Source organism: Pollicipes pollicipes, unplaced genomic scaffold (genome assembly GCF_011947565.3).
Source record: "Pollicipes pollicipes isolate AB1234 unplaced genomic scaffold, Ppol_2.1 Scaffold_4295;HRSCAF=5057_pilon_pilon_pilon, whole genome shotgun sequence".
Lineage (NCBI taxonomy): Eukaryota > Metazoa > Arthropoda > Thecostraca > Pollicipedomorpha > Pollicipedidae > Pollicipes > Pollicipes pollicipes.
In genome coordinates this window covers 27,210,330-27,233,745 of record NW_023596461.1, presented here as the reverse complement: position 1 = coordinate 27,233,745, position 23,416 = coordinate 27,210,330, and the positions used below count along the sequence as shown (strand labels likewise).

Below are 23,416 nucleotides of genomic sequence, written 5' to 3'. Positions count from 1 at the left end.
TAACTCATGGGCATTGCGTGTCCTCAGCTCTGCTGCGTTCCTCCAAACCAAGGCAGTGATTATAGTTCTGCTACAAAAGCGCATGAAGAAAACTCAGCAGGACGTCGGAGCTGATGACGATGTGTGGGAAACATATGCGTACTCTGCAGTGTCACTCAGCTGTTCACATTGTTACGAGAGCAAACCATTTTCCCATGCCGAGACTAAACGGGTCTAATGATGGCTGTTTGGACTACGTTACGCCATTCCCAGTGGCGCTCTCTTGCGGTTCATACTGGGAGGCAAGTCTCATCTAAAGAGGCAGCCACCAGTACAGCATAGAAAAGGCATCCCATTTTAAATGTCCGGACGGGGACGTTAACTGCCATTACAGACAGCATGCCGTCAGCCGCACGGGCGATGGCACTGCAAACCATTCCTGTTCCCGGGCCACGCATAGACAGCACTGGGATTCAAAGAAAATGTTCCACATTTGAAGGTATTGAGGCAAGCATCAGACATTATGGCACAAACTCAGTTATAAATAATGTTGTACTTGTGAATGGAAAAGACTGCCGTAGAGAAAAATACATATGTAGTGACTATGATCCTCAATACGTCATTGTTTTATTACCTCATGGGAAATTTGCATGACGTTGAAGTATTGCAAAACTAGCCGTGCGAAATTGTCACTGGCAGTACTTCAGACTCGTGGGGAGCGCAGGTTGCCCGTGTTCGCTGTGCCAAATATTGTTAGGCCCTCGTGTTTTGGCCCCTTCTCGTGCTTTTTTTTGGGGGGGGGGCACATTCATTTGTGAGCTTGAGAATTTAACTTGCACTCACAAACTCTATTATGTTGTTATTTTTATTCGATTACAGGCAGACTTTTTTCCGTAACAAGTAGCAAGTGAAGAGGCCATGTGCAACTTCTTATAACAAGAAGCACAAAAGGTCCTAAGTGACTGAGGCACAAAAGATCCTAAGTGACTGAAGCACAAAAGGTCCTAAGTGACTGAAGCACAAAAGGTCCTAAGTGACTGAAGCACAAAAGGTCCTAAGTGACTGAAGCAAAAAGGTCCTAAGTGACTGAAGCACAAAAGGTCCTAAGTGACTGAAGCACAAAAGGTCCTAAGTGACTGAAGCACAAAAGGTCCTAAGTGACCGAAGCACAAAAGGTCCTAAGTGACTGAAGCACAAAAGGTCCTAAGTGACTGAAGCACAAAAGGTCCTAAGTGACTGAAGCACAAAAGGTCCTAAGTGACTGAAGCTTGCACAGCTTACTCGACACTGTTTGAGGTAATTGATATCCATTTAACTTGGAAATCGCGCTCACGGACGCCAGATTTGAACGGCTAAAAGATAATATTATTCCTGGCCTTAAACACCGCCTGGCCTGGGAGTGGCGGGATTTCAATGATGTTGCTATGGCGTCATGCATGCGTGAATAGCCTTGAAATAGTCCGCATATCTTCGCGGACGCGTCGCTCAGAAAATACAGGGTTTTGGATATTGTGTAGGGTGGGGCTGTGAACCGCATCGAATGATCCTCAAAATGGGTATTTCAGCTCAGAACCCCATACAAATGTGGAACACCTCCTTTAAGTAGAAAGCACTGGTCTCCACAAATGTGGAACACCTCCTTTAAGTAGAAAGCACTGGTCTCCACAACACAATTTCTTTATCTAGTACACGTGCTGCTCAATACATTCGTGTTTGATTGCGCCATGCAACATTTGTATGACGTTAAGGTGCTACCAAACTCGCTGTGCGAAATTGACATCCTTGCACTGACTTGCGGTACTTCAAACTCAGTGCAGTGCGGTATTGGAGGTGTCCGCTGAGCCTGATATCGTCATGTGCTCGTCTTTTGTTTATTTGGCTCAGAAAGTGTCTGCCGAGCCTTTCTCGTGGTGTGAGTACCTTAACCGTGGTGTGAGGTTAAGGGGTTTGCGTGCATTCGCATGTTCGGTTATGGCGCCGTGAGTTATTTTGTATCACTATGTTTTAATTATTCGTTATTTATTCGATTACAAGTCTTATTTCCGAAACATTGCTCGATTATATCGAGCTATTTATACTATATAGCCCAAAACATTATTCGTGAATGGAGTTTGCATCGCTGGCTCAACAGTGATCGAGATGCTATTGACGTCCATTTTATTGGGGAATCGTGCTCCCGGACGTCAGATCTGAAAGGCTCGACGATAATATTACCCCTGTCCTTGAACGCGGCGTGGCCTGCGGGGTGACTGGATTTGAATGACGTTTATCTGACCTATAGCGTTATGCACGCCTGAATGACCTTGAAATAATCTGCACTCAGTGGTCTGCACATCTTCGCGGGCGTGAAGCTCAGAAACTAGAGGGTTTAAGATCTTAAGAAGGGCCGGGCTGTGAACTGCGACGAATGATCTTCAAAATGTCTCTTTCAGCTCAAAATACTATACAGATGCGGAACACCACCCAACAAGGTGAAAACTACATCGCCGTCTAATCCTTGCGCGGTGCGAATTGAGTTTGAAGACTTTTAAGGCATCACTCCAAGACCATCGTTCTGCACGCGCGACGCCAAAAACCCATAACAATGTGGACCACTTCCTCCAAGGTCATAAGAACTTCCTCCGAGGTCATATCGGGACTGTGCGTTCTGCAGCCCTGATGCAACGCATGTCGTACCTCAGGAAGCCTCGTTTGAGCATAATTACTTGTTTGTTGTTACCCGTGACGCAGACGCACGCCACGCCACGTCACGTCAGGACTCACAGTGCGTATCATATAATCACACAGACGCACGTCATTAGTGTCGTTTAGTCATACTTTCAAACTATGTGGCTACGTCCAACAGCCCAAACAGCCTCTCGTAATCTGTCCAAGACCAAACACCTTTTAAGATGTTTTCAGTCCGCGCTGATGCATCGCCACTGGCCGCGGCCCGGACACAATGCCTCGACACCACGACAGCACCAGCGCGCACTATCACCGAGCTGACCAGCCCACGCTGCGTCAGCGGGCGGCACCTAGTCACCAGCTTCCTCAACACCGCCACTGCCGACCCGTCGAACCCTAGCCGGCTGCCGGAAGCGCGCGGCGTCGGCCGGCGCCGGTCGGGCCTCGACAGAGGCGCCGGCCGGGCGCCGGCGGCGGCGTTCGGCGTCGCGAGCCCCGTGACCCCTGACCCGGCGGGCGCTCTCCGGGCGGCGAGACGACCCCAATCGACGCGTAATGGCCGTGTAAGGTCAAACGGGGCGGCGGGCGGCGGCGACGACGACACACTGGCCCCGTGTCGACCGGGGCACCAGCGTCGCCGGACTGAGGAGACCCGGCAGCACATCCTGCTGCGCGTCCTGCCGGCACCGGATGTGAGGTGTCGGCGGCCCGGCGGTGACGTCTGGCGAGCCAGCGCCGCCGCCGCCTCACGTCTGCTCTGACGTCAGCGGTAGCGTGTGTTGCTATGAGTTTGTGTCGGTATGGCGACATGCGTGAGTGTGAGGTACGGCAACTGAATCGGGCGAAGGAAACCGGCGAAGCTAGTCGTTCTCTTACAGGATATGTGTGGCCTTCAGCGTCCGGAGAAACACGCTTCGAAGTAGCGACTACGTAATACAAAGGAGCGTGCTTTTTTATGCACTTCACCAGGGCTGTAAGCGGATGACCAGCCGAGTTTCTCCCTCAATGTTAGTCGGCGGGTTGTGGAACCGTTGCTGGGTTATTCGTGCCATTTCTGCCTACTTCCGCTGCGGGCAAGCCTAAGTGATCAAGTCTATGGCAACTCATGCATTAGCATGTGCAAAAGGACGTTATGAACATGCATATTTGTAATTTCGGAAAAACTAGCGCAGCATGCCGCACGCATGCGCAAAGTCACATAAGCTTTGCTCCGGTCTCAGCTCATGACCGCATATCTGAGTCCATGATGATACGCTTACATTCTGCACGCCCTACTTGACCAATTTCCTGATGATTCATGCACGGCCGTTTAGCGTTGAGCAATCGAGCACGGCCAAGCGCCGGATGCTATGCAAGCGATAAAAAGCGTTTCAAACTAGACCATGTCGAGTCCACACTGGCCGCGCGTAGAACACCGGTGCACCTGAGCGCCGCACGACGCGTGCTTAGTCGGCCCGCTGCAGCGACAGCACCGCCCGGGGACCCGACCGTCCTGGCCCGAAGACTCTGCAGGGGCAGCGCAAAAACGCCGCCCTCCGCTGGCTTTCGCCGGGCGTGTGTTTTGCCGGTTGGAGGTGGTTGCGCTCACATCTGCCGTGACGCTGCCTGGACACAAGGCACGGGGGAAGGGGGCATGGGGAGGGGCAGGGGGAGAGGGCAAGGGGGAGCGGGGTGCTTAAGCATGGCAAGCGGAGGGGGGAGGGGCGCGGAGAAGCAAGGGGAGCGGGAGATATTGGGTCAGTGTGCTGGGGGGCACAGGGAATTGACGTTGCATGCAGTGTGACGGCGCATTATTAGGGGACTCGGTAATGGGATGCGTTACAAATGGTGCTGGATGGGAAATGCGCGGCAAAAACAAACGCTTGTCCCATCTGTGTCACTACTCAGGGTTTTATCAGCGCCGATACAAGCCCCTGAACCACTTCCAACTAACGTGCATACCTTTGCCGTTACATAATGACTGACTTTTCACAAAAGAACTTCGATGCCAACGCAGGCTTTCAGGCAATAAGTAGAAATAGGGCCACGACGACCAACCATGCCATCTCAATGCTGAAATCTGCCAGCACCACACTGTTCAGCGCCTATACTAGGACGCGGGGCTGTATTTGGCGTTGCCTTTGACCGTGCATGGCAGATGCAGAGCTCCGGTTTTCCTGTATTTGGGGTCATGGGGCTCACTGCGACTGCTTTTATTGACATGTGGGGTTCGCTTTACTGCTGCGGTTCGTTGGAACTGCCATTTAACTGCTGTTCTGCCCGGCTCCTGCAGTGCTAGGCCGCTGCCGGGTTCCCACCGCATGAGGCCCTCCGCGCCCCGCCGCGGTCATTTGCCTCTCATGTTCCCGTAGTGGCCCTTCCACGTTACCGCCCCACGTGTTCCCGGTGCGCTGGGAGCTTCGCTCCCGCGCGGCGTTCGGGGAGGGACGACACCCTGGTCCCATCGCCCACTCCCGGACCACCAGCGCCGCCCGAGACAGTAACGCAGCAGTAAACTGCCACGATATTGAGCTTTAGTACACAGTTAACCGAACCGGGACAATTCAATCCGGTGACCGACCGCTGGCGGTGTTGGCGTTTAGTCCAGGATCACTGCAGTTGTGCCGCGCACTCTTGTAAACGTTAGCGGACTTAGATATTGAGCGCGGCGGTCCGGTCCGGTCACGAGATTAGTTCACAGTCACGTTAGAGAAATTATCAGCTATGGTAATGGCATATCAGCTATGGTAATGGTATGTGGCCTTATCTCCCCAATGCCTGCCGAAGCTTTCCTGGTTTCCCCACCGCAAATCTGCGCGCCCGCCCTACCATGGCTTTGTGTGTTCTGTTAAAACAGGTATGAACCTTGAACTTCTTATAAATCGGTCATAAGTCAATTCCAAAGCACGCCGCTACAAACATATGTGCTCGCTTCGATCTGTACACGAAAGTGGCATAGCCGGATAAGACATGTGCACGTGCCTAGTTTGGTGTTGTGTAAACAGAGTGCAGCAGGATTGCAGCATTCGCAGTGACACAACAGGGTCAGGTGCACTTAGCTGAAGGCTTGCAGCCGGCGCCTGCCAAAGGCTAGGTATGTTTGGTCACCTGATCAAATGAAAGTGCACGTGCCAAAACAAAATTCAGCGACAACGAAGAGTGAAGGAGGGCAGTGCTGCATCTTGAGTGACCGACGCAAAGAGACGAATGGGTTCGTGGCGGCACCAAAGTTGTCCATCACGTGTGATGCATTTTAATTTTCGCTCCTACCAAATGCCATGCGCGGTTTGGTGCTACCTGTTCAACGGATCAGGGGCACGGACATAGCCCATTTTACTTTGTGCTCAAAAGGTTTATTCTCAAAGGTAAAAGACACATTGCCGACTGAACTGTACAACCCGCATTCAGCAAATTGTTTCGAAACCGTCCCCAAAAATGTTTCATATATTTCTATGACATGTTTTTACGGCGAGTGACTTAAATTTAACGTCGAATCAAAGTTGCAACATTTCTAATGTCTGCGATCAAGCCACTTCGCTATGCGCATGCTTGCACCTTAAGTTTGGAAACTCAGAACGCTGACTGATCAATGCACTGATAATGTGTGGCTGTATTAAAAAAAATTGTGGGAGATGCTTTGATGCCGAAATGTTGAGAACCAGGAGCGTACGCAGACAGCAGCCCCCGGGGGCCCGTGCTCCTCCTTACCAGTGCATTGATCTGTGCTACATGCACTGGCAATCCAGGATTCTAGGTAAGCACATGCAAATCAGAAGATCGAGAACATGTGATTTTGTTTTACGACCCACAAGAAACAGCGCACGCCTGCCGCGCAATTTTTTTCTGGGCGCTTTCCGCAGGCGCACGCCTGCGGCGTCAAACTAAGCATTCAGTGAAAGTGTAACGTTTCAGCCATACTCCCTCCCCCTCATAAACTCCTGCGGATGCCCCTGCTAACCAAGCGCGCATAAATATACGCCCTACTTGATATTCGTCACTAAGTTTATCACCGACCACTGACGCATACCAATGTGAACGTGTCACTGCCATACATATCTCAAAAACGTTTCATTTTTCACAAATACCGTATTCTGGACAACAAAGGGCTCTAATTGGTAAGCCATGAGCACGGCCCAGCACGTCTTGTTCACCCTCACCAGCAGGAACGCAGACGTAAAACGGTTCGTCGCCACTGACGCAATGTTGCGTCTGCCGACCTCTCATCATTTCGTGCGTGAATTACCGATCGTGCATCATTTCCATGCTTCTCAAGGATGGGGAACTAACTCGCCTTAAATGCGCCTCTTTTAAACCCGAGCAACACTAACCAGGTACACATAAGCTCGAACGCTTCGCTGAAATGACCCGATCGGTACCCATTCAGACCCATCGGGTCCGATATCCGCTCAGACCTTGGCGGGTCCCGTACCCACTCAGACTCCATCGGGCCCGGTATGCACTCAAAACTCCATCGGGTCCCGTACCCACTCAGACTCCATCGGCTCCGGTGCCTACTCAGACTCCATCGACTCCGTTACCTATTCAGACTCCATCGGCTCCGGTACCAACTCAGACTCCATCGGCTCCGGTACCCACTCAGACTCCATCGGCTCCGGTACACACTCAGACTCTGTCGACTCCGGTACCTACTCAGACTCCATCGGCTCCGGTACCCACTCAGACTTCATCGGCTCCGGCACCCAGTCCAGACTCTATTGGTTCCGTACCCACTCAGACTCCATCGGATCTGACGCACGCTCGGGACTCACCAGCTGCGGTATCCGTGGTGCGTCGCCGCGCGCCGGGTGCCGTCGCGAGCGCGAGCTGGAGCTGGCCCGCCCCTCACCGACACGACACAAGGCGCCACGGCAACTGACGCCCAGGCGTCGGACGCGCCGGTCCCGCCGCCGCCCCGCTCTACCCGCTCTCTCCCACCGCCGCCGCAGCCGCGCTCCGACGGCGCGCCTGGCGCGGGACGCCGCACGCACGTGCGAAAGTGCGAGTTCGACGATCGCGACAGGCAGGACTCATCGTTATCCATGACATCAAGAGCACCGGGGCATGCCGAAATCCCAACTGTCAGTCAAACAGGAGTTGCCAGCCCGGCATGTGGATATGGAGCGAAAAGGGCTGGACACTTTCCGTCATAAAGTAACGGTCAATGTACTCTGAGGATGATGTAGCAGACGCCAGAAACCCGAAGCTGGGTCAGTGACCTTCTTTTCCCTCTTCCCTTTGGTCTTAAGAAAACTTGGCATTTGCACCTTCAGCTCTAAGGGAAAGGTTATGCGTGACCTGTGGGGAAAAGCATAGCACAAAGATTCCGAGGACCTTTTTGTCCTCCTACTCGTGTTAAGCTCCGGTGGCTCTCCCAAACGGGAAGATATGGCGAAGACGTAGCTGCAGCAAGCACATTTGTACATCCATACAGGATAGTCAGAGGCAGAAAATCGCGCCGTGCCGTCTTATAGCAGGCCGGCACGGGCCCGTCGGCTGAGCTTATGAGCGATCAAACTACCCACTCGGTGGGAGTTTTCTCCGGGTGTTGATAAACGGGCGAGTGCTATCTTTTTGAACACATTCTACTTCCTAAGTTAACACGCGCTCGGGTGGGGGTCAAATTGCTCCCCCCCCCCCCCCCGAGGGTTTTTCCAGAATGGCTTCCGAAGGGCAGGGCGTAGCCGCGCCAAATTTTGTATAGCTGTAGACAATTGAATAGCGAACTGTTTGGCATCAACACTTAAGATGCTAGCAATTGGTTTGGCCACCATGGCCATCTTGACCTTCAAAAGGTTAAACAAGCTCACTGACCTTAACTGAGCATGTGAACTTTTGCTTAGAAACGGTTATCTAGGTTCTGCTGGCACTTTGGAGACCAGCCTGGAGCTTGACCTTATTTGACCTTTTTTTGACCCAAAGAGCATGGCCTAGGGAACCTGAAACTTTGACCTAAGCGAGTTCACGTATAGGTCAACACACACTTTAAATTTGGTGTCCCTAGCTTTCTTAGTTCCCGAGATCTCAGGGGGGGGGGGGGGGCAAATTGACCCAGTCCCAACCGGACAAAGGGTATCTAGCCGGCCACCTGGGCGCGTGTTGATGCTGCGCGCATTCTGAAATAACGATTGTGTGTGATTAACAAATGTGTGATCGTGTGCTTATGGTGAATGAACTTTGGACAACCTGTACAAGCTGCAAAGGCTCTCTCACCTCTTTGTCCTCTGCAATGAGAAAGTGTCATCATGTAACGGACAAAATGGTTCGTGATGTTATCACAAAATACGTACAATACAGTCCTAGCGTTCTCGAAGCTGCTGTTGCTCGCTTCTTAAAAGGAATTGGTTTGGCCGAAAGCGATCATGCACTGCCTTACAGACCCTGGAGACTAGATGGCATGTTTGGCTTGCCGGAGGGAGGGGGGGGGGGGGGTCGGAAGCCAGTGAACAAAACTCACGGACTCGGATGACAGCTGGAGCAGGCGACTGAAGGTAGAGTTAGCGTATCGCGGCGTCTGGTAGTCGCATATCACAGTCAAATGCCAAGAACTAAAGTAAGTGGGACTTGAATCAAGTGGCAAGTACAGAAGTACGCAAATGCACCAGAGTTTCCGGAGGTTACAAAGTTTATGAGGCTAAAGATCTTCATTCGTAACTTACGAAATTAGAGGGAATAACCATATGCGATAACATATCGCATATATGCCATATCAAGTAATAAATTATCGTTAAATAAGAAATCATGTCATATCGCACGGTGCATCATGTCGATGCAGAAATGAATCTGTATTTCTTTTTCGTCAAATACAATTGTTGACATTGCAACATACCGCCTTGGCATAGAGAGGGTCTCATTTACTGGGACAAGACTATGCGGGAAAAAGCTGATAAACGCAATGGAGCATTAGGCAGCTTTTTTCCAAATATGCGGAAGAAAAGTCAGAGCGGACGGCTCCAGATTTACATAACGAAACGCACATACAAGTGAATAAAACATACGTCGCATTCGTCGGGTTGGAGCGTGCAGAAAGATGACAAGCTATTGTGTTCACACGGTATCGTTCAGATAACCCCATCCTGGGTAGTGGAACGTACCGAAGTGAGGAATAGTGGTAGCGGAACGCTCTCTGTATCTGCAGGGTTAAAATGGATGTCCTGCCAGCTATCTGTGACACCGTCCCGATATACGAGAGCCTCGCTTGGGCATTGTTGTCCTCACCGTCTTTGTTGGCAGCAATGCACACTGCATAAACACCCATCAGCAAAAACCCGGGCGAACATTCGCATGCCTTATGAGTGACCCCAGCATCTCCATCTATCCCCACCCCCTCGTGTCTTCCAGCGCCCAAGGCTTCTGAAGTTTGACATGGGTCTGCCTGAGCGCTCAAAAAAGAATCAGCACAGAAGCTTTACCTCGGTGTGAAAGCCTCCCTCCCTCACTTTATGAACAACATATGCGCGAAAGCCTTCTCACGTTGTGAGAAACATCCACAACAAATACAGGGCGCACGAAAATGAAGCACATTTCAACGAACGGAGGCAGCTATCGAGGACCTGCCTCGTGACCAGTCATAAATGTCCGCGACTTCCCAGGGATGAGACGGGCTGACCCGGTGAGCCCCGCCGTAACAACTCCAAGAGCACGCCGATTCCTCGAGCAGCCAGCGCCAGCACAGCAAAAATAAACGGCGCCATAATGGTGCTAGTAATCGGAGTATCGTGAACCCTGTGCATGTGAGTGGTGGTGTACGGACCACATGTGTCTTAATGCGCCGCCTAGCCGTGTAGCCATTGGATGTGAACTGCTTCAGCGAATGCCTCGCACCAGCCCGAGCGTGCTACACGAGTGCCGTCTTGTTCGGCTATTACGTACACGCCGTTGATATTTGCTGACTAGCGTCTGACGCAAGGGGCGCCTAGCATTTGATGTGGCCTGGGGCCGCCCCTCTGAGCGGTCATCTACGGTACCGGGCAGTGTGTACGCATTACCCCCGCGCATACTGGCGTGCAGTGCTTGTTTGAATCACTCTTACACTGTACTGTCATACAGAGTGGTAGACGCCGCTACGACCACCCAATCATGATCAATCCACACCCAACGGAATCAGTTCACACCCGACAGAATCAGCTCCGACTCTCGGAGCGTTCCCTCCGCCGGCGCGCCCGCACCGTTCGTCTCCGGCGCGCGGTGCCGCCGCCCGCCAGACGGCGCCACTCGGCAGGTACCGCCGGGCGCGCCCGGTCGCGGACAGACGGCATGCGAGCGTCGCCGACCGGGCGCGGCGCGTCCCCAGCGCTCGTCTGATGGATCGGCGCCGTCAGCGAGCTTCGGCAAACAGCCACAATCGGACGGGCCATCGGCGCGCGTCGGGCCCGGTGTGGCAACGGCCGAGCCGCGGCGCGCGCCGGCACCCGAGGCGCTGGCACCAGACCCCAGGCCTCGCAAGACCGGGAGGGCGCGGGTGTTGATGGTGCAAGCCGATGATGCGAGAACTTGGCGCTACAGATGCTTAGTAGCTCAGGTGCATGCGAGGGGAAGACAAGGATGTACAGGCAGTCCGGTACGGGAGGAGGATATATGGGGGATGGTATGTCAGATCGGTGCAGGTACGGCACAGAACGGCACAGAAAAGTGCAAATACATCATGATTTTGGCATGCTCCGGCATAAGACATGGGACGACAAAGTTTGGTGCAGACGCAAGGTGGCGTGCACATACAGACAGGGGCGGCACAGTCCGACGCAGAACGGGGTTGCCCGAACCCAATGCGATGTGAGGTAGCGCTAACATACCAAGTAATGGCCATGGAGCAACGACAGGCTAAACTCGAGACATTGTTTCACCTATTCCATTGCACTCAAGATTGTGCAGAGTGAAGTACGATTGACGGCGTAGTAGCTTCACGCAGCCTCAAAACCCGGCACCACGCGAAACGTGACGGAAGCTGGCGGGACTCGCGGGGATTAGTCGTTCGTGAGTCGCTGGAGACGGCATGAATGGAGGCTCCTCACCGCGTCATCTCGGCCAATTTTCTCCCCGAAATCGGCTTTTGTCCGCGCCCTGTGCCTCTCGACGACCCCGGCTGTAGCCGGCTTTCTCGCAGCGCGAATGCGCCACAGGGTGTGGTGGACACACACGGGGCATGCACGCGCGCATGCACGTACGCACGCACGCACGCACGCACGCACGCACACACACACACACACGCACACGGACACACGCACACACGCACACACACAAGCACACACGCACACGCACACACGCACACACACACACACACACACACACACACACACACACACACACACACACACACACACACACACACACCACACACACACACACACACACACACACACACACACACACACACACACACACACACACACACACACACACACACACACGAATCAGATTATAATTTGGTGGTACCGCTCGGCTTACTATGCACTGCCTTGGACTCCCGAAGCCTCATGCTACGATGCTGCCTTCACACGCTGCTTGCCCGGCACCTGGTGAAATTCATTTTAATCTTTATCCCGAGCTTGCGCTCACTCTGGGGACACTGTCCCGCCGACATCCACTCCCCACTCTCCCACTCGCCTGCTCGGACCACGTCCCGCGATATTCACGGCGGCTCATCCACCGAGAACAAGCAGCGCGCGACAGCTCAACAGCCCACCTCCGCTCCGGCTGTCGGCCCCCGCTGGCTCGCGGCGCTCTCACGCCGCCGTTCGTACGATTGAGACGTCGTTTCACGGCTGAGCGCGTGACTGGTACGTGACCTGCCGTACCGTGGAGGACAGACCGTGAACACCACCTCCGAGTGGCGACAGCGGCACCGGCGCTCGGCGCTGGTCCGCCATGGTGCTCGAAGTGTCAGTTGATTAGGGCCAGTGGGAGGGGTGTCGGTTTTTGAGGTAATGGGCAATGGTCACGGTGTTTTCTCTATTCTCCAGCGTGACGTCACCATGTTTCAGGTACATGGAATGGTTTACCTGATGTGCAATAAACTCGGCCGACCATTCCAGCTTCATATTGTGGAAAACGTTACATAGTTTCGTAAGCGTCAGGTCACTTGCACGAATATTTCGATTTTGCAACATATGCATGAAATGCAGCATTAGTTCACGAATCAGTCGCACAAAACAGCTATGTACGATGGTCTCTTTGGCAAAATTAAGTGCAACTATGAAAGCATCAAAATGGAAATTCCGTTTTAATACTACAGCTTAACACGCGTTCGGGTGGCCGGCTGGATATCCTTCGCTCGGCTGGGGGGTCAATTTAACCCCCGCTGAGATCTCGAGAACTATGAGAGCTAGAAACACTAAACTCTCAGGATATGTTGGCCTGTACGTGAACTCACTTAGGTCAGAGTTTGAGGCTCCTATGTGATGAGCTTTGAGTCAAATAAGGTCAATCAAGGTTTAATTCCACGTTGGTCTCCAAAGTACCCCCAGAACCTAGATAACTGTTTCTAAGCAAAATATCGCATGCTCATCTGAGGTCAGTGACCTTGTTTGACCTCCAAAAGGTCATAGTGACCAAAATCATACAAAGACTGTACTGAGTTTTGCATTTTAATAAGCGACAAAGACTACGCTAGGCAGTATGCTCCTAAAAGCAAATGTTGATCTTGGTCATTTTTGGTCAGTGATCTATTCTGACCTTTAAGAAGTCCATGGAAGATGAAGAATGCGGTTTCTGCTATCAATAAATTTGAAATGGGCACCAGAAGCTATCCCATACAGCAAGAGCTCCAGAGTAATAAATCAGGTTTGTTTTGACGTTGATCTGACCTTCATACCTGGCCTTAGGTCGATGCAATTTGTTCATTTAATTGTTGTGTTGTCTAAGAAAGCATTTCAGAGATGTATGACTTCGTCTGACACTCCGTTGTTGCATCAGATTAAACGATTCCCCAGAAATTGGCTTCGCTGAAACCATGCCCTGACTTTGACTTGCCATAGGTCAGCGACCTTACCAAGTACAGCTTTTTGCAAGGCATCTTCACTCCTGTAAATATTCTTTATATTTTGCGACATGGTATGGAGGCTCTAAATGACAGCTAAAAAGGCTCAAATCCCTCCACTTCAGAGCCATGCAATATGCTGGAGTCCGATTTGCTGCGCGGTATACTGGCCACCTTGGAGTCGGAAACTATAGATTTCAAGAGTCTGTATGCTCTTGAGAATGAATCACTAAGCGCTTCAGCGCCGCTGTATAGCTATACGAGACACCGTTCTCGATCAGGTAATGCATCACTATTTACCAATGTAAGCTGTCAAGCCCTCTGCGCTCATTTGCCCTAACTGTCCAAAACACCAGCATAACAGAGTGGTGCTTTGATGCTCTTTATCACCATAAGAGATAATAAGCATTAAAGTACCGCTCCCATCTGGATATCCTTTGAAAAACCCCTGGCTGCCTACCGCCAAGCTCAGACTGTGTACCGTCAAATTAGTGTTTATGACTAAGTCCTTCACGATTGGGATTAATCCTTTCCGTGCTTCTTTTCATTCGTGTCGTTACAATGCCCAGCTAGGCAACTAACTGAAGCGGCACATTGTGCGTTCAACAGCCCGTTTAGCGCCTTCGCGCCCCGCCACCTCTTCGTGAGCGAGCCCCATGGCAGTTCTAGCGCCGAGAGTATCCCATACCCTGGCGCCTCACAGCGCCATCTCGTCCCTCCTCGGATGCATCGGCGCGGCACGCCCTGCCGTGCCCGGCGCCAATCGGTGCTCGATGGCCGTCATCCGGCGCGATCACAGGCACGGCGGCACGCCCTCCGCCGCCGCTGGCACCCCGTCAGCCGTGAGCTCACCGCGGTCAGAGGTCACGGCGCTGCCGCCGGCGCCGCATCCCCGCTCGCGCCGCTCGCATGTTGGGAAACTGCGTCAGGTTCGCGCCGCGTGGAAGCGGCCCTCCGACGGCTGGTCGCCGCTAACCTTGGCACAGAGCTCCGTACCATTGTCTAAGCGCGTCTCCAAACATAGATTCAGATGAGCGCACCAGATAAGTCATACAAGATGGCGCTGAGAGCCTCAGAGGAACGGGCCCTGCCGTTTGCGCCCAGGTCCCTGCAGTGGCTGGCTCGTCTCTGCCCCCTGGTGGCTAGTCCCCGCCGCGTGGCTGGCTCGTCTCTGCCTCCTGGTGGCTAGTCCCTGCCGCGTGGCTGGCTCGTCTCTGCCTCCTGTTGGCTAGTCCCTGCCGCGTGGCTGGCTCGTGCCTGCTGTAGCCACGCTGTCACTGAGGTGGTCGCTGCCGTACCACACTTCCAGACTGCTTGCTGTGCTTGCTTGCTCTGACCCCGGTGTGGCCGCCCTCTCTGTTTCCGGTGCGGCCGTCCTCTCTGTCTTCGGTACGGCTCACTCTCTGTCACCAGCGCGGCCACTCTCCTTGTCTCCGGTGCGACGCCCTCTCTGTCTCCGGCGCTGCCACACTGTCCGCCATGGCACCAACGTCCCTACCATCTTCACTGTCCTGCGTGGCTGACTCGCCCCCACCGTGGTCGCCGTCCCTGCCGTAGCCACATCGTCTCCACTGGCACCAGCTGTGAGTCCGCCGCGTGCGTTGGTCCCTGACCACCCGCGGGTCTGAGGCTGTCTGAGGCTGAGTCCGCGGGTCTGAGGCTGTCTGAGGCTGAGTCCGCGGGTCTGAGGCTGTCTGAGGCTGAGTCCGCGGGTCTGCGGCTGTCTGAGAGTCCGCGGGTCTGAGGCTGTCTGAGGCTGAGTCCGCGGGTCTGAGGCTGTCTGAGAGTCCGCGGGTCTGAGGCTGTCTGAGGCTGAGTCCGCGGGTCTGAGGCTGTCTGAGAGTCCGCGGGTCTGCGGCTGTCTGAGGCTGAGTCCGCGGGTCTGCGGCTGTCTGAGGCTGAGTCCGCGGGTCTGAGGCTGTCTGAGGCTGAGTCCGCGGGTCTGCGGCTGTCTGAGAGTCCGCGGGTCTGAGGCTGTCTGAGGCTGGGTCCGCGGGTCTGAGGCTGTCTGAGAGTCCGCGGGTCTGAGGCTGTCTGAGGCTGAGTCCGCGGGTCTGAGGCTGTCTGAGGCTGAGTCCGCGGGTCTGAGGCCGTCGGGGCACGGCCAGCGCCGCCAGCGCCGGTGACGAGGTTGCAAGGCCACCGGGGGTCAGGGCGCTCCAGCAGGAGGAGCGGCGTCCGGCCAAGAGGAGAGGGCGGACCGGCCGCCGGCGCGCGCGGCAGGCGCCGCGAGGGGCGTCCCCGTTCCGGGGAGCCGGATGCAGGTGACGGCATCCCGGACCAGCCTTGGCCGCTGCGGTTATTGGCGAGGACGTGTCCGGATGGGTGAACGGGTCAGGCCGTACACATCGTAAACGGGCGTGGGCAGGTTTGATGTGCTGTTCGCCAACGGCTGAAGAATATAACGAAGGCATTGCACACAAGGCTATAGTATTGCGTCACACCCCAATTGATTGGAGCATCGCAGCCCTGGCAACTGCCCAGGCGCAATTGGGTATATCCCACACAGTTATACGTAAACTACAGACCCTTTACCGTCATATCTGCTCACTCTCCGCTCAGGCGGTTGGCGATGCGTGACACTGTGAGCCCAGATCGCACAGTATCACCGGGCTACAAAACTATGTCATTTATTATCCAGTATTTGTTTCTACATGGACTGATCATCTAAGAAGAAGCTATGATCATACACGCCATTGGTGCAGTCGTTGAAAGATTTCGAAGCACGCTCCAACAATTCCGCCAAATTGGCTTTTTCCTCATTTTTGGCCGTAAAAGTAGTGCGTTCGCGCCTTTTCCTTGTAAAACAACTTCTAAGCGAGTCCTTCATCAGCTGATTTGTCCCGCGGTTCATGCGACATGGTACGCCAGTGCGGCGCGCCTTCCCTGGTACAGACGGAGGGCTGGCCGGGCAGCCAACCGCCCGCTGTTGCTGCGTGGCAGCCCGGCCCGCCGGCGCTGCATGACGACGCAGTGGCTCCCTTTGTCCCGGCGGGCCCGGCGGCCGGCTACCGCGCGCCGGGCGCAGAACGGCATCTCCGGCGCCACATGCCCCTGCAGGCACTCATACCCGCCCGCGCTCGGGAGGACCTGCGAGGATCTGGATCCACGGGTCGGATCTATGCGCTCACCACGTAGCGCGCGGTGTCGTTCGTAACACGTGTCCATCTCATTTGATCCCGGTAACTTCTCCACACGCGCTCTGGGGTCTACGTCAATGACCGCCGCGAGGCTGCCCAAGCCGGCGGCGGGGCAGGGCGGGGCGGGGCGCCAAGCCGCAGTGCGCCGTAGACCCTGTGTCGTAGTGCGGGAGGCGCAGCGCCGCGGCGGGCGCCGCCTGACGGTGGCAGGCCCGCGCCTCAATACCGGCGCTGATGAGCGCATTATCGGCGGCTCAAAGGCGGGTGGGGATCAGAGAGGAGCTGCTCCATACACGACCGGGCTGAGGCGCAGCGACAAAGGCCGACGGCGCCTCAGTGAGTCAAGGACGCCGTTTCGACAGTGGCGACGACTGACGCCGCGGCCAGGCCGCCGAACATCGGCGCAGCCCACAGCGAGAGCGCACGCGCACATGTATCTCGAGGGAGCACACGGCAGGAAGGAAGAGAGAGTGGAAGAAAGAAGCATCTGGTTTCACCAACGGGTCACACCGCAGGCACTTCGCCGCGGTGGCCTGCACGGCCCCGCACCGCAGCGCTGGAGCCGTGCCGCCGGAGACTCGTGCGCGCAGCTTAACGGATGGGGCGCCACCTGGTGAGGCGCGCCACCCGCCACAAAAAGCGCGCCGAGCCAACACTCGGAGCCGGGCGGCTACATCGACGGCGGGCACCTCCGCCGCGCCAGAAAAAGCGCCGGCGCGCGCGCCTTTTTGTGGACGGCTGGGACGGTGACGCCGCTTCGCGAGGGTGACGCTGCCCGGTGGAGTTTCATCATTACCGCACGTTTTTGTGGAAAAGTAGTGCATAATGAGCCGGTGAGAGCCATTCACCGATGCCAAATATTGTCCACTCTCCGACACAACATGCTTAAGGCTCCGCCTCGGCGAGCTGCGAGCGGCTGAGCCCCGCTAAACAGCCGGCCACTGCCGTAATCGGTCTCGGTAAAAACGGATCAACGCTGTGTTTAAACGGTCGGGCGGTGCGGTGCAGAGACCAGCACTGCAGCCACTAATTCCAATGGCGTGACTCAGTAATGTCCACTAATGCGCCGTAATGGCCCCAGCACACAGTCTCCCGTGATCGCAGCTCACTCGTTTAACCGGGGTCGGAGGTACCCGCCGTCGGGTCCTTCTTCTCGGGTGTTCACGCCGCAGCACGCTCGGTACAATGACACGCGTAGAGTCTAGCGGTCAACCCGTCCCATCCCCAACGACCAGGTATCATGTCCATCCCGGGATAGTCCCAGAGCCAGTCAGTCTGGACGTGTCGCTGGGCAGGTCAGCGGGTCAGGACGACAGTCCGGTCCGCTTTACTCCACGGTCAGAGCCGCAGCGGGGCTAGCGGGTCCGTCCGCCCTGCCATACGTTTGCCGGTACTCCGTTGTGGGAGTTGCAGGCTGGGAAGAGGCGGCGGCAGCGAGAGTCTAGCGAGGCTGCAGAAAGGCAGGCTACAATCGGAGGATTGGTGGTTGTTGGTTTGATAAAATACGTGTTACATACCAATGAAATCCTTCTCAGCTTGGATGAACTGCATATTAAGCTGTGTTTGGAGAGCGTTGGCTGCTGAGGCCGACGTCCACGGGTTATCTTAGCTCTGTTGCAGTAGCGCTGTGCATTTTGACGATAAAAGATAACTTTTGCGAATTTTATCATGGCCCAGTTACGACCTTTGTGCTATGACGAACTTGTTCTATTCCTGTAGAAATGAAGACTCTTAATTTTGTTCCTAACTTAGGATGTCAGCAGATTCCCCCTTTTCATAACGCATAGACAAAACCGAGACCTCTACAAATATAAACGATGCGACCTCCACGGACCTTGAGAAACATCAGAGTTCCTTTTCTAACATTACGACGTATCTGATAAAGGATAGGGCCAATGTGGGATTCTGGGAGAGGCCAGGAACCGGGCCCTCGCCAATGCGTGAATGACACCATTTTGCACGCCAACTGGATCAGCAGCTCCAAATCGGACGTGAGTCGACTGAGGTACTGTACCGAAGGCTTGCTTGACCGCCATTCTTGTGCCGACGCCGACGTCACGGTCCGCAGATCAGCCACCTTCTCCGTGAAGGTTCAACTGGCGCCGATCTGCTGAGATCTGCACAGATCTGGCGAGATCTGCATCTGCACAGATCTGTTGAGATCTGCACAGATCTGTTGAGATCTGCACAGATCTGCTGAGATCTGCACAGATCTGCTGAGCTGCTCCCGTCCCGGTCTCCGTCTGCGGCGCACTCCGGTACCGGACGCTGGACGTCATCACACCAACCACACCGGCATGCGACCCGGTCCGCAGCCTTACTTCCCCGACTTGGCAGGTTGGTGAGGTGCCGCCCGATCCGCAGCCTTACTTCCCCGACCTGGCAGGTTGGTGAGGTGCCGCCCGATCGGCAGCCTTACTTCCCCGACCTGGCAGGTTGGTGAGGTGCCGCCCGATCGGCAGCCTTACTTCCCCGACTTGGCAGGTTGGTGAGGTGCCGCCCGATCGGCAGCCTTACCTTCCCCGACCTGGCAGGTGGTGAGGTGCCGCCCGATCGGCAGCCTTACTTCCCCGACCTGGCAGGTTGGTGAGGTGCCGCCCGATCGGCAGCCTTACTTCCCCGACTTGGCAGGTTGGTGAGGTGCCGCCCGATCCGCAGCCTTACTTCCCCGACCTGGCAGGTTGGTGAGGTGCCGCCCGATCGGCAGCCTTACTTCCCCGACCTGGCAGGTTGGTGAGGTGCCGCCCGATCGGCAGCCTTACTTCCCCGACCTGGCAGGTTGGTGAGGTGCCGCCCGATCGGCAGCCTTACTTCCCCGACCTGGCAGGTTGGTGAGGTGCCGCCCGATCGGCAGCCTTACTTCCCCGACCTGGCAGGTTGGTGAGGTGCCGTCTGGCAGGTTGGTGAGGTGCCGTCTGGCAGGTTGGTGAGGTGCCGTCTGGCAGGTTGGTGAGGTGCCGTCTGGCAGGTTGGTGAGGTGCCGTCTGGCAGACGGTCAGTGTGGAACCCGCAGACTCCAAGGTCTTTATATCACAACCGCTAACGTGCGGTCAGGTCAGAGGTTGCCGCCGGCCTTCCACCCGCGGCTAGATGTTTATGAAATTCTGCTTACAAACAGTGGTATATGAATCAGTCAGGTCAGTGTGCCTGCTGGGAGAGTCCATCTGGGTTATGGTTTATGTTTCCGGATCTTTCTGAATCAGCTGTCTGAGCAGGGATGTATTTGCCAAATGAGCTGGAGTGTCTTACAGTGACAACTGACTCAACCTGCCCCAAATTACGTCAGCAAACTGGGTCTCCCTGGATTTGGCTCACTTACTTTTCCGAGCTGGGGGCTAAAGCCCAAATAGAGAGGAGAGGGCTGAAGCCCCTTCCCCCAACAGCATGACAAGCTTGACCTCTATGTCTGAGTCATCTGCCCGTATGTCAGAACCCCTTCCTCTATCTCAGCTGTGTGAGCTAGCGACCTCGGATGTCCGAATCGGTGCGCCTGCATATCAGAAATTGTCCCTCCAGCTCAGCTGTATGCATACCAAGAGCCAGCATGGCCGAGTCTGCTGACCGGGTACGCCGACCGCTGTCCGCTGTTTTCATGCCGGGAGTTTGTGCGACAGAGCTCGCCCTCCGGCCAGGGCGATCTGAGTCGGGGTCCGGACCGGACCCGAGCCGCGCCCTCCGGCCGGGGCGGTCTGAGTCGGGGTCCGGACCTGACCCGACCCGGGCCCTCCGGCCGAGGGTGGTCTGAGTCGGGGTCCGGACCCGACCCGCGCCCTCCGGCCGGGGGCGGTCTGAGTCGGGGTCCGGACCTGACTCGACCCGCGCCCTCCGGCCGGGGGCGGGCCGCGGTCGGGACAGAGACGGATGGAGAACAGCGCTGCGCCCGGCGCTGGCCGCGGGAGCCGTCCGTGACAAACACACAGCCATCGGCCGGATGGCGGCACAAAGGCGCTGTAATGCAGACATAGGAACGTCGCCCCGTGATAAACTGGCGCGGCGTGAAGGCGCCACCATGAAAAACGGCCAGCATGCGCAATGACTACGGCCTCAGATTAATAAAGAGGCGCGTGACACTGGACAGGGTAGATACGGTGCAATAAAATCGAGGTTGCATCGTTTCCGGGGATAAAATAACGCGGCGAGGATAGGTCGGAAGGAAACGGAGGAGGAGGCGGGCGCAGAAAAATAAAGTAAGAGGGTGACAGAGAGACACTTGACAGTTATCTGTGTTCGGGAGGCGAGGGAATGCTTGCACGGCTTCACGGAGGCACCTCGTAACAAGGACCCTCCTGGCACCTTCGTAATTTGTAAGCGCGCATTCGAATTCAGGTGATGGTGCCGTCAATACGTTATAACGTAGGCAGACCTTCATGATTTTGAGGAGCAGAAAGTCTGCTTCGTCTGACTTAAAAGGTGATCGGCTCCATGACCTACGCCCACGGCTCACGTCAACAGTCCATGTTCAGGTGCTGCATTCTTGTTAACGAGGCAGCTGCTGCATGCATGCTGTCATCACACGGTGACTTATGTATTACAATGAGCGCTGGGTCCGCCTGTGCGCTGCACGTGCCTCCATGCACAACGGCTGGTTTATTGTCGGACGGAGCAGGTGAAGACTCTCGGCCATCGCCGTCTTCGCGGTACCAGCCTCCGCAACAGATGAGCCTCGTCTAACCTTGTCCTCCGTCAGATGGACGGTGGCGGACGCGACCCGGCTCGGCCCGGCTTGGCCCGGCCCGGCTCGGCCCGGCTCGGCCCGGCTCGGCCCAGCCCGGCCTGACCCGGCTCGGCCCGGCCCGGCCCGGCCCGGCCCGGCCCGGCCCGGCCCGGCCCGGCTCGGCCGGGCCTGGCCCGACCCGGCTCGGCCCGACCCGGCTCGGCCCGGCCCGGCCCGGCCCGGTTCGGCCCGCTCGGCCCAGCTCGGCCCGGCCGGCCAGACCCGGCTCGGCCCGGCCCGGCTCGGCTCGGCTCGGCTCGGCTCGGCTCGGCTCGGCTCGGCTCGGCTCGGCTCGGCTCGGCTCGGCTCGGCTCGGCTCGGCTCGGCTCGGCTCGGCTCGGCTCGGCTCGGCTCGGCTCGGCTCGGCTCGGCTCGGCTCGGCTCGGCTCGGCTCGGCTCGGCTCGGCTCGGCTCGGCTCGGCTCGGCTCGGCTCGGCCCGGCCCGGCGGGTCCGGCGGGTCGGAGCTCAGGGCCGGGAGAGCCGCGGCGCCGCCCGGACAGGCGTGGGCGGCCGTGCGCGAGCGTCGCCCGGGCCGCCTCCCGTGTGTAAGCTCGCGCGCCGGCGTCGGACAATGGCAGGGCGCGCCGCCCGGCCCGGACCGGAGACATGTGGGGCAGGTCAGGCGCCCGGCTCGCCGGCCGGAGCAGACCCTGCGCCGACGCGGCGCGCGGCGATCGCGTCGTAAACGCTGATTTGTGAACGAGATACCTTTGACTGGGATCGAGAACGTCACAAAAACCGTTCAGTGTGCTCCGGCTGGGCGCGCAACGAAAGCCCGGCGCTCTAGTTATGAAACTTCAGTCGGTAAACACGGCAGCAGGATCGCTCAGCTACGCAGCTGCTGCAGAGCAGCCCGGGCCCAATTCTGACCAACTGGCCCGACAAACAGTTCACTCTTCTTCTTTCCTTCTCCCCCCACAGCCGCGTAGCGCAGCTGTCTGGGCACGTCACCGCCGGCGGACCACAGATCGGACCTCCAGACGTCGGACCGCCGCCGCCAGGGTCGGACCACAGATCGGACCTCCAGACGTCGGACCGCCGCCGCCAGGGTCGGACCACAGGTCGGACCTCCAGACGTCGGACCGCCGCCGCCAGGGTCGGACCACAGGTCGGACCTCCAGACGTCGGACCGCCGCCGCCAGGGTCGGACCACAGGTCGGCGGAAGCCGGTCAAGCGGCTGATCCTGGTTCAGCCGCGCCTTGCTTGCTTGCTTATGTCCCCACATAAAGAGACAATGTTTCAGCTTGCCGATGGGCATCGCAGCTACCGCGTCAGGACCGCACCACGCTGCAGTTGCGTGCACTGCCGCGCCACGACCGGTGAAGTACGGATGGTGCCGAGTTCGCTTCCGGACGCCGCAGTCCCAGGCGTGGGTGTTTCCGGCTACGTCGCACACTCGGCCGGACAGCGGCGTTCCGGACGGAGCGTAAACTCCCGAGATCGGTACTCACCGGGGGCGCCTCCTCGCGACGCCAGCTGACCTCGGGCGCCGGGTCACCGATGACGTCACAGGTGATCGTCAGTGAGTCACCCTCCAGCACGTGTGATGAGGCCGGGTCGCGCAGGAAGCAGGGTGCCTCCACCGGCCTGCCGCACGGTGCAGGCGGAGGTCAGCAGCGGGGCCGCGGCGGAGGGAGGCGGAGGGGGGGGGGGGGGGACGCCGGTACAGACTTGGACGGCGGTAGACCTTTTCTTGCATATCTGACATAATTTGCAATTCTGACACAGTTGAAAATAAGTTGGACTGTGGGTGTGACACCTTTCAGGAGTGAAAACAAAACTTACTTAAGAGGCACGATATATCCTCCGTTTGCCATATTATAACCACCCTGTTTCAGGTCCTCATTGCACCTGCGGTCACAATTGGCTGATGATGACAGGGCAGCGTGGGTGGTGCGTTCAGGCACAAATTGCTCAAGGTCATGACCTTGCTTAATTTTTGGAAGATCCGTGAGGTTTACTT

General features: G+C 56.6%; 1 protein-coding gene across 1 annotated transcript in view; it reads right to left on the bottom strand.

Annotated features, from left to right (window-relative positions):
- The window catches only part of LOC119096989 (titin homolog), a gene marked incomplete at its 3' end in the record, with an annotated part of 102,268 nt that overhangs the window by 49,069 nt on the left and 29,783 nt on the right, over nt 1-23,416 (bottom strand). The window contains 1 exon segment of the mRNA XM_037219992.1: nt 22,905-23,040. Within this exon segment, the coding sequence (XP_037075887.1) occupies nt 22,905-23,040 (136 nt within the window).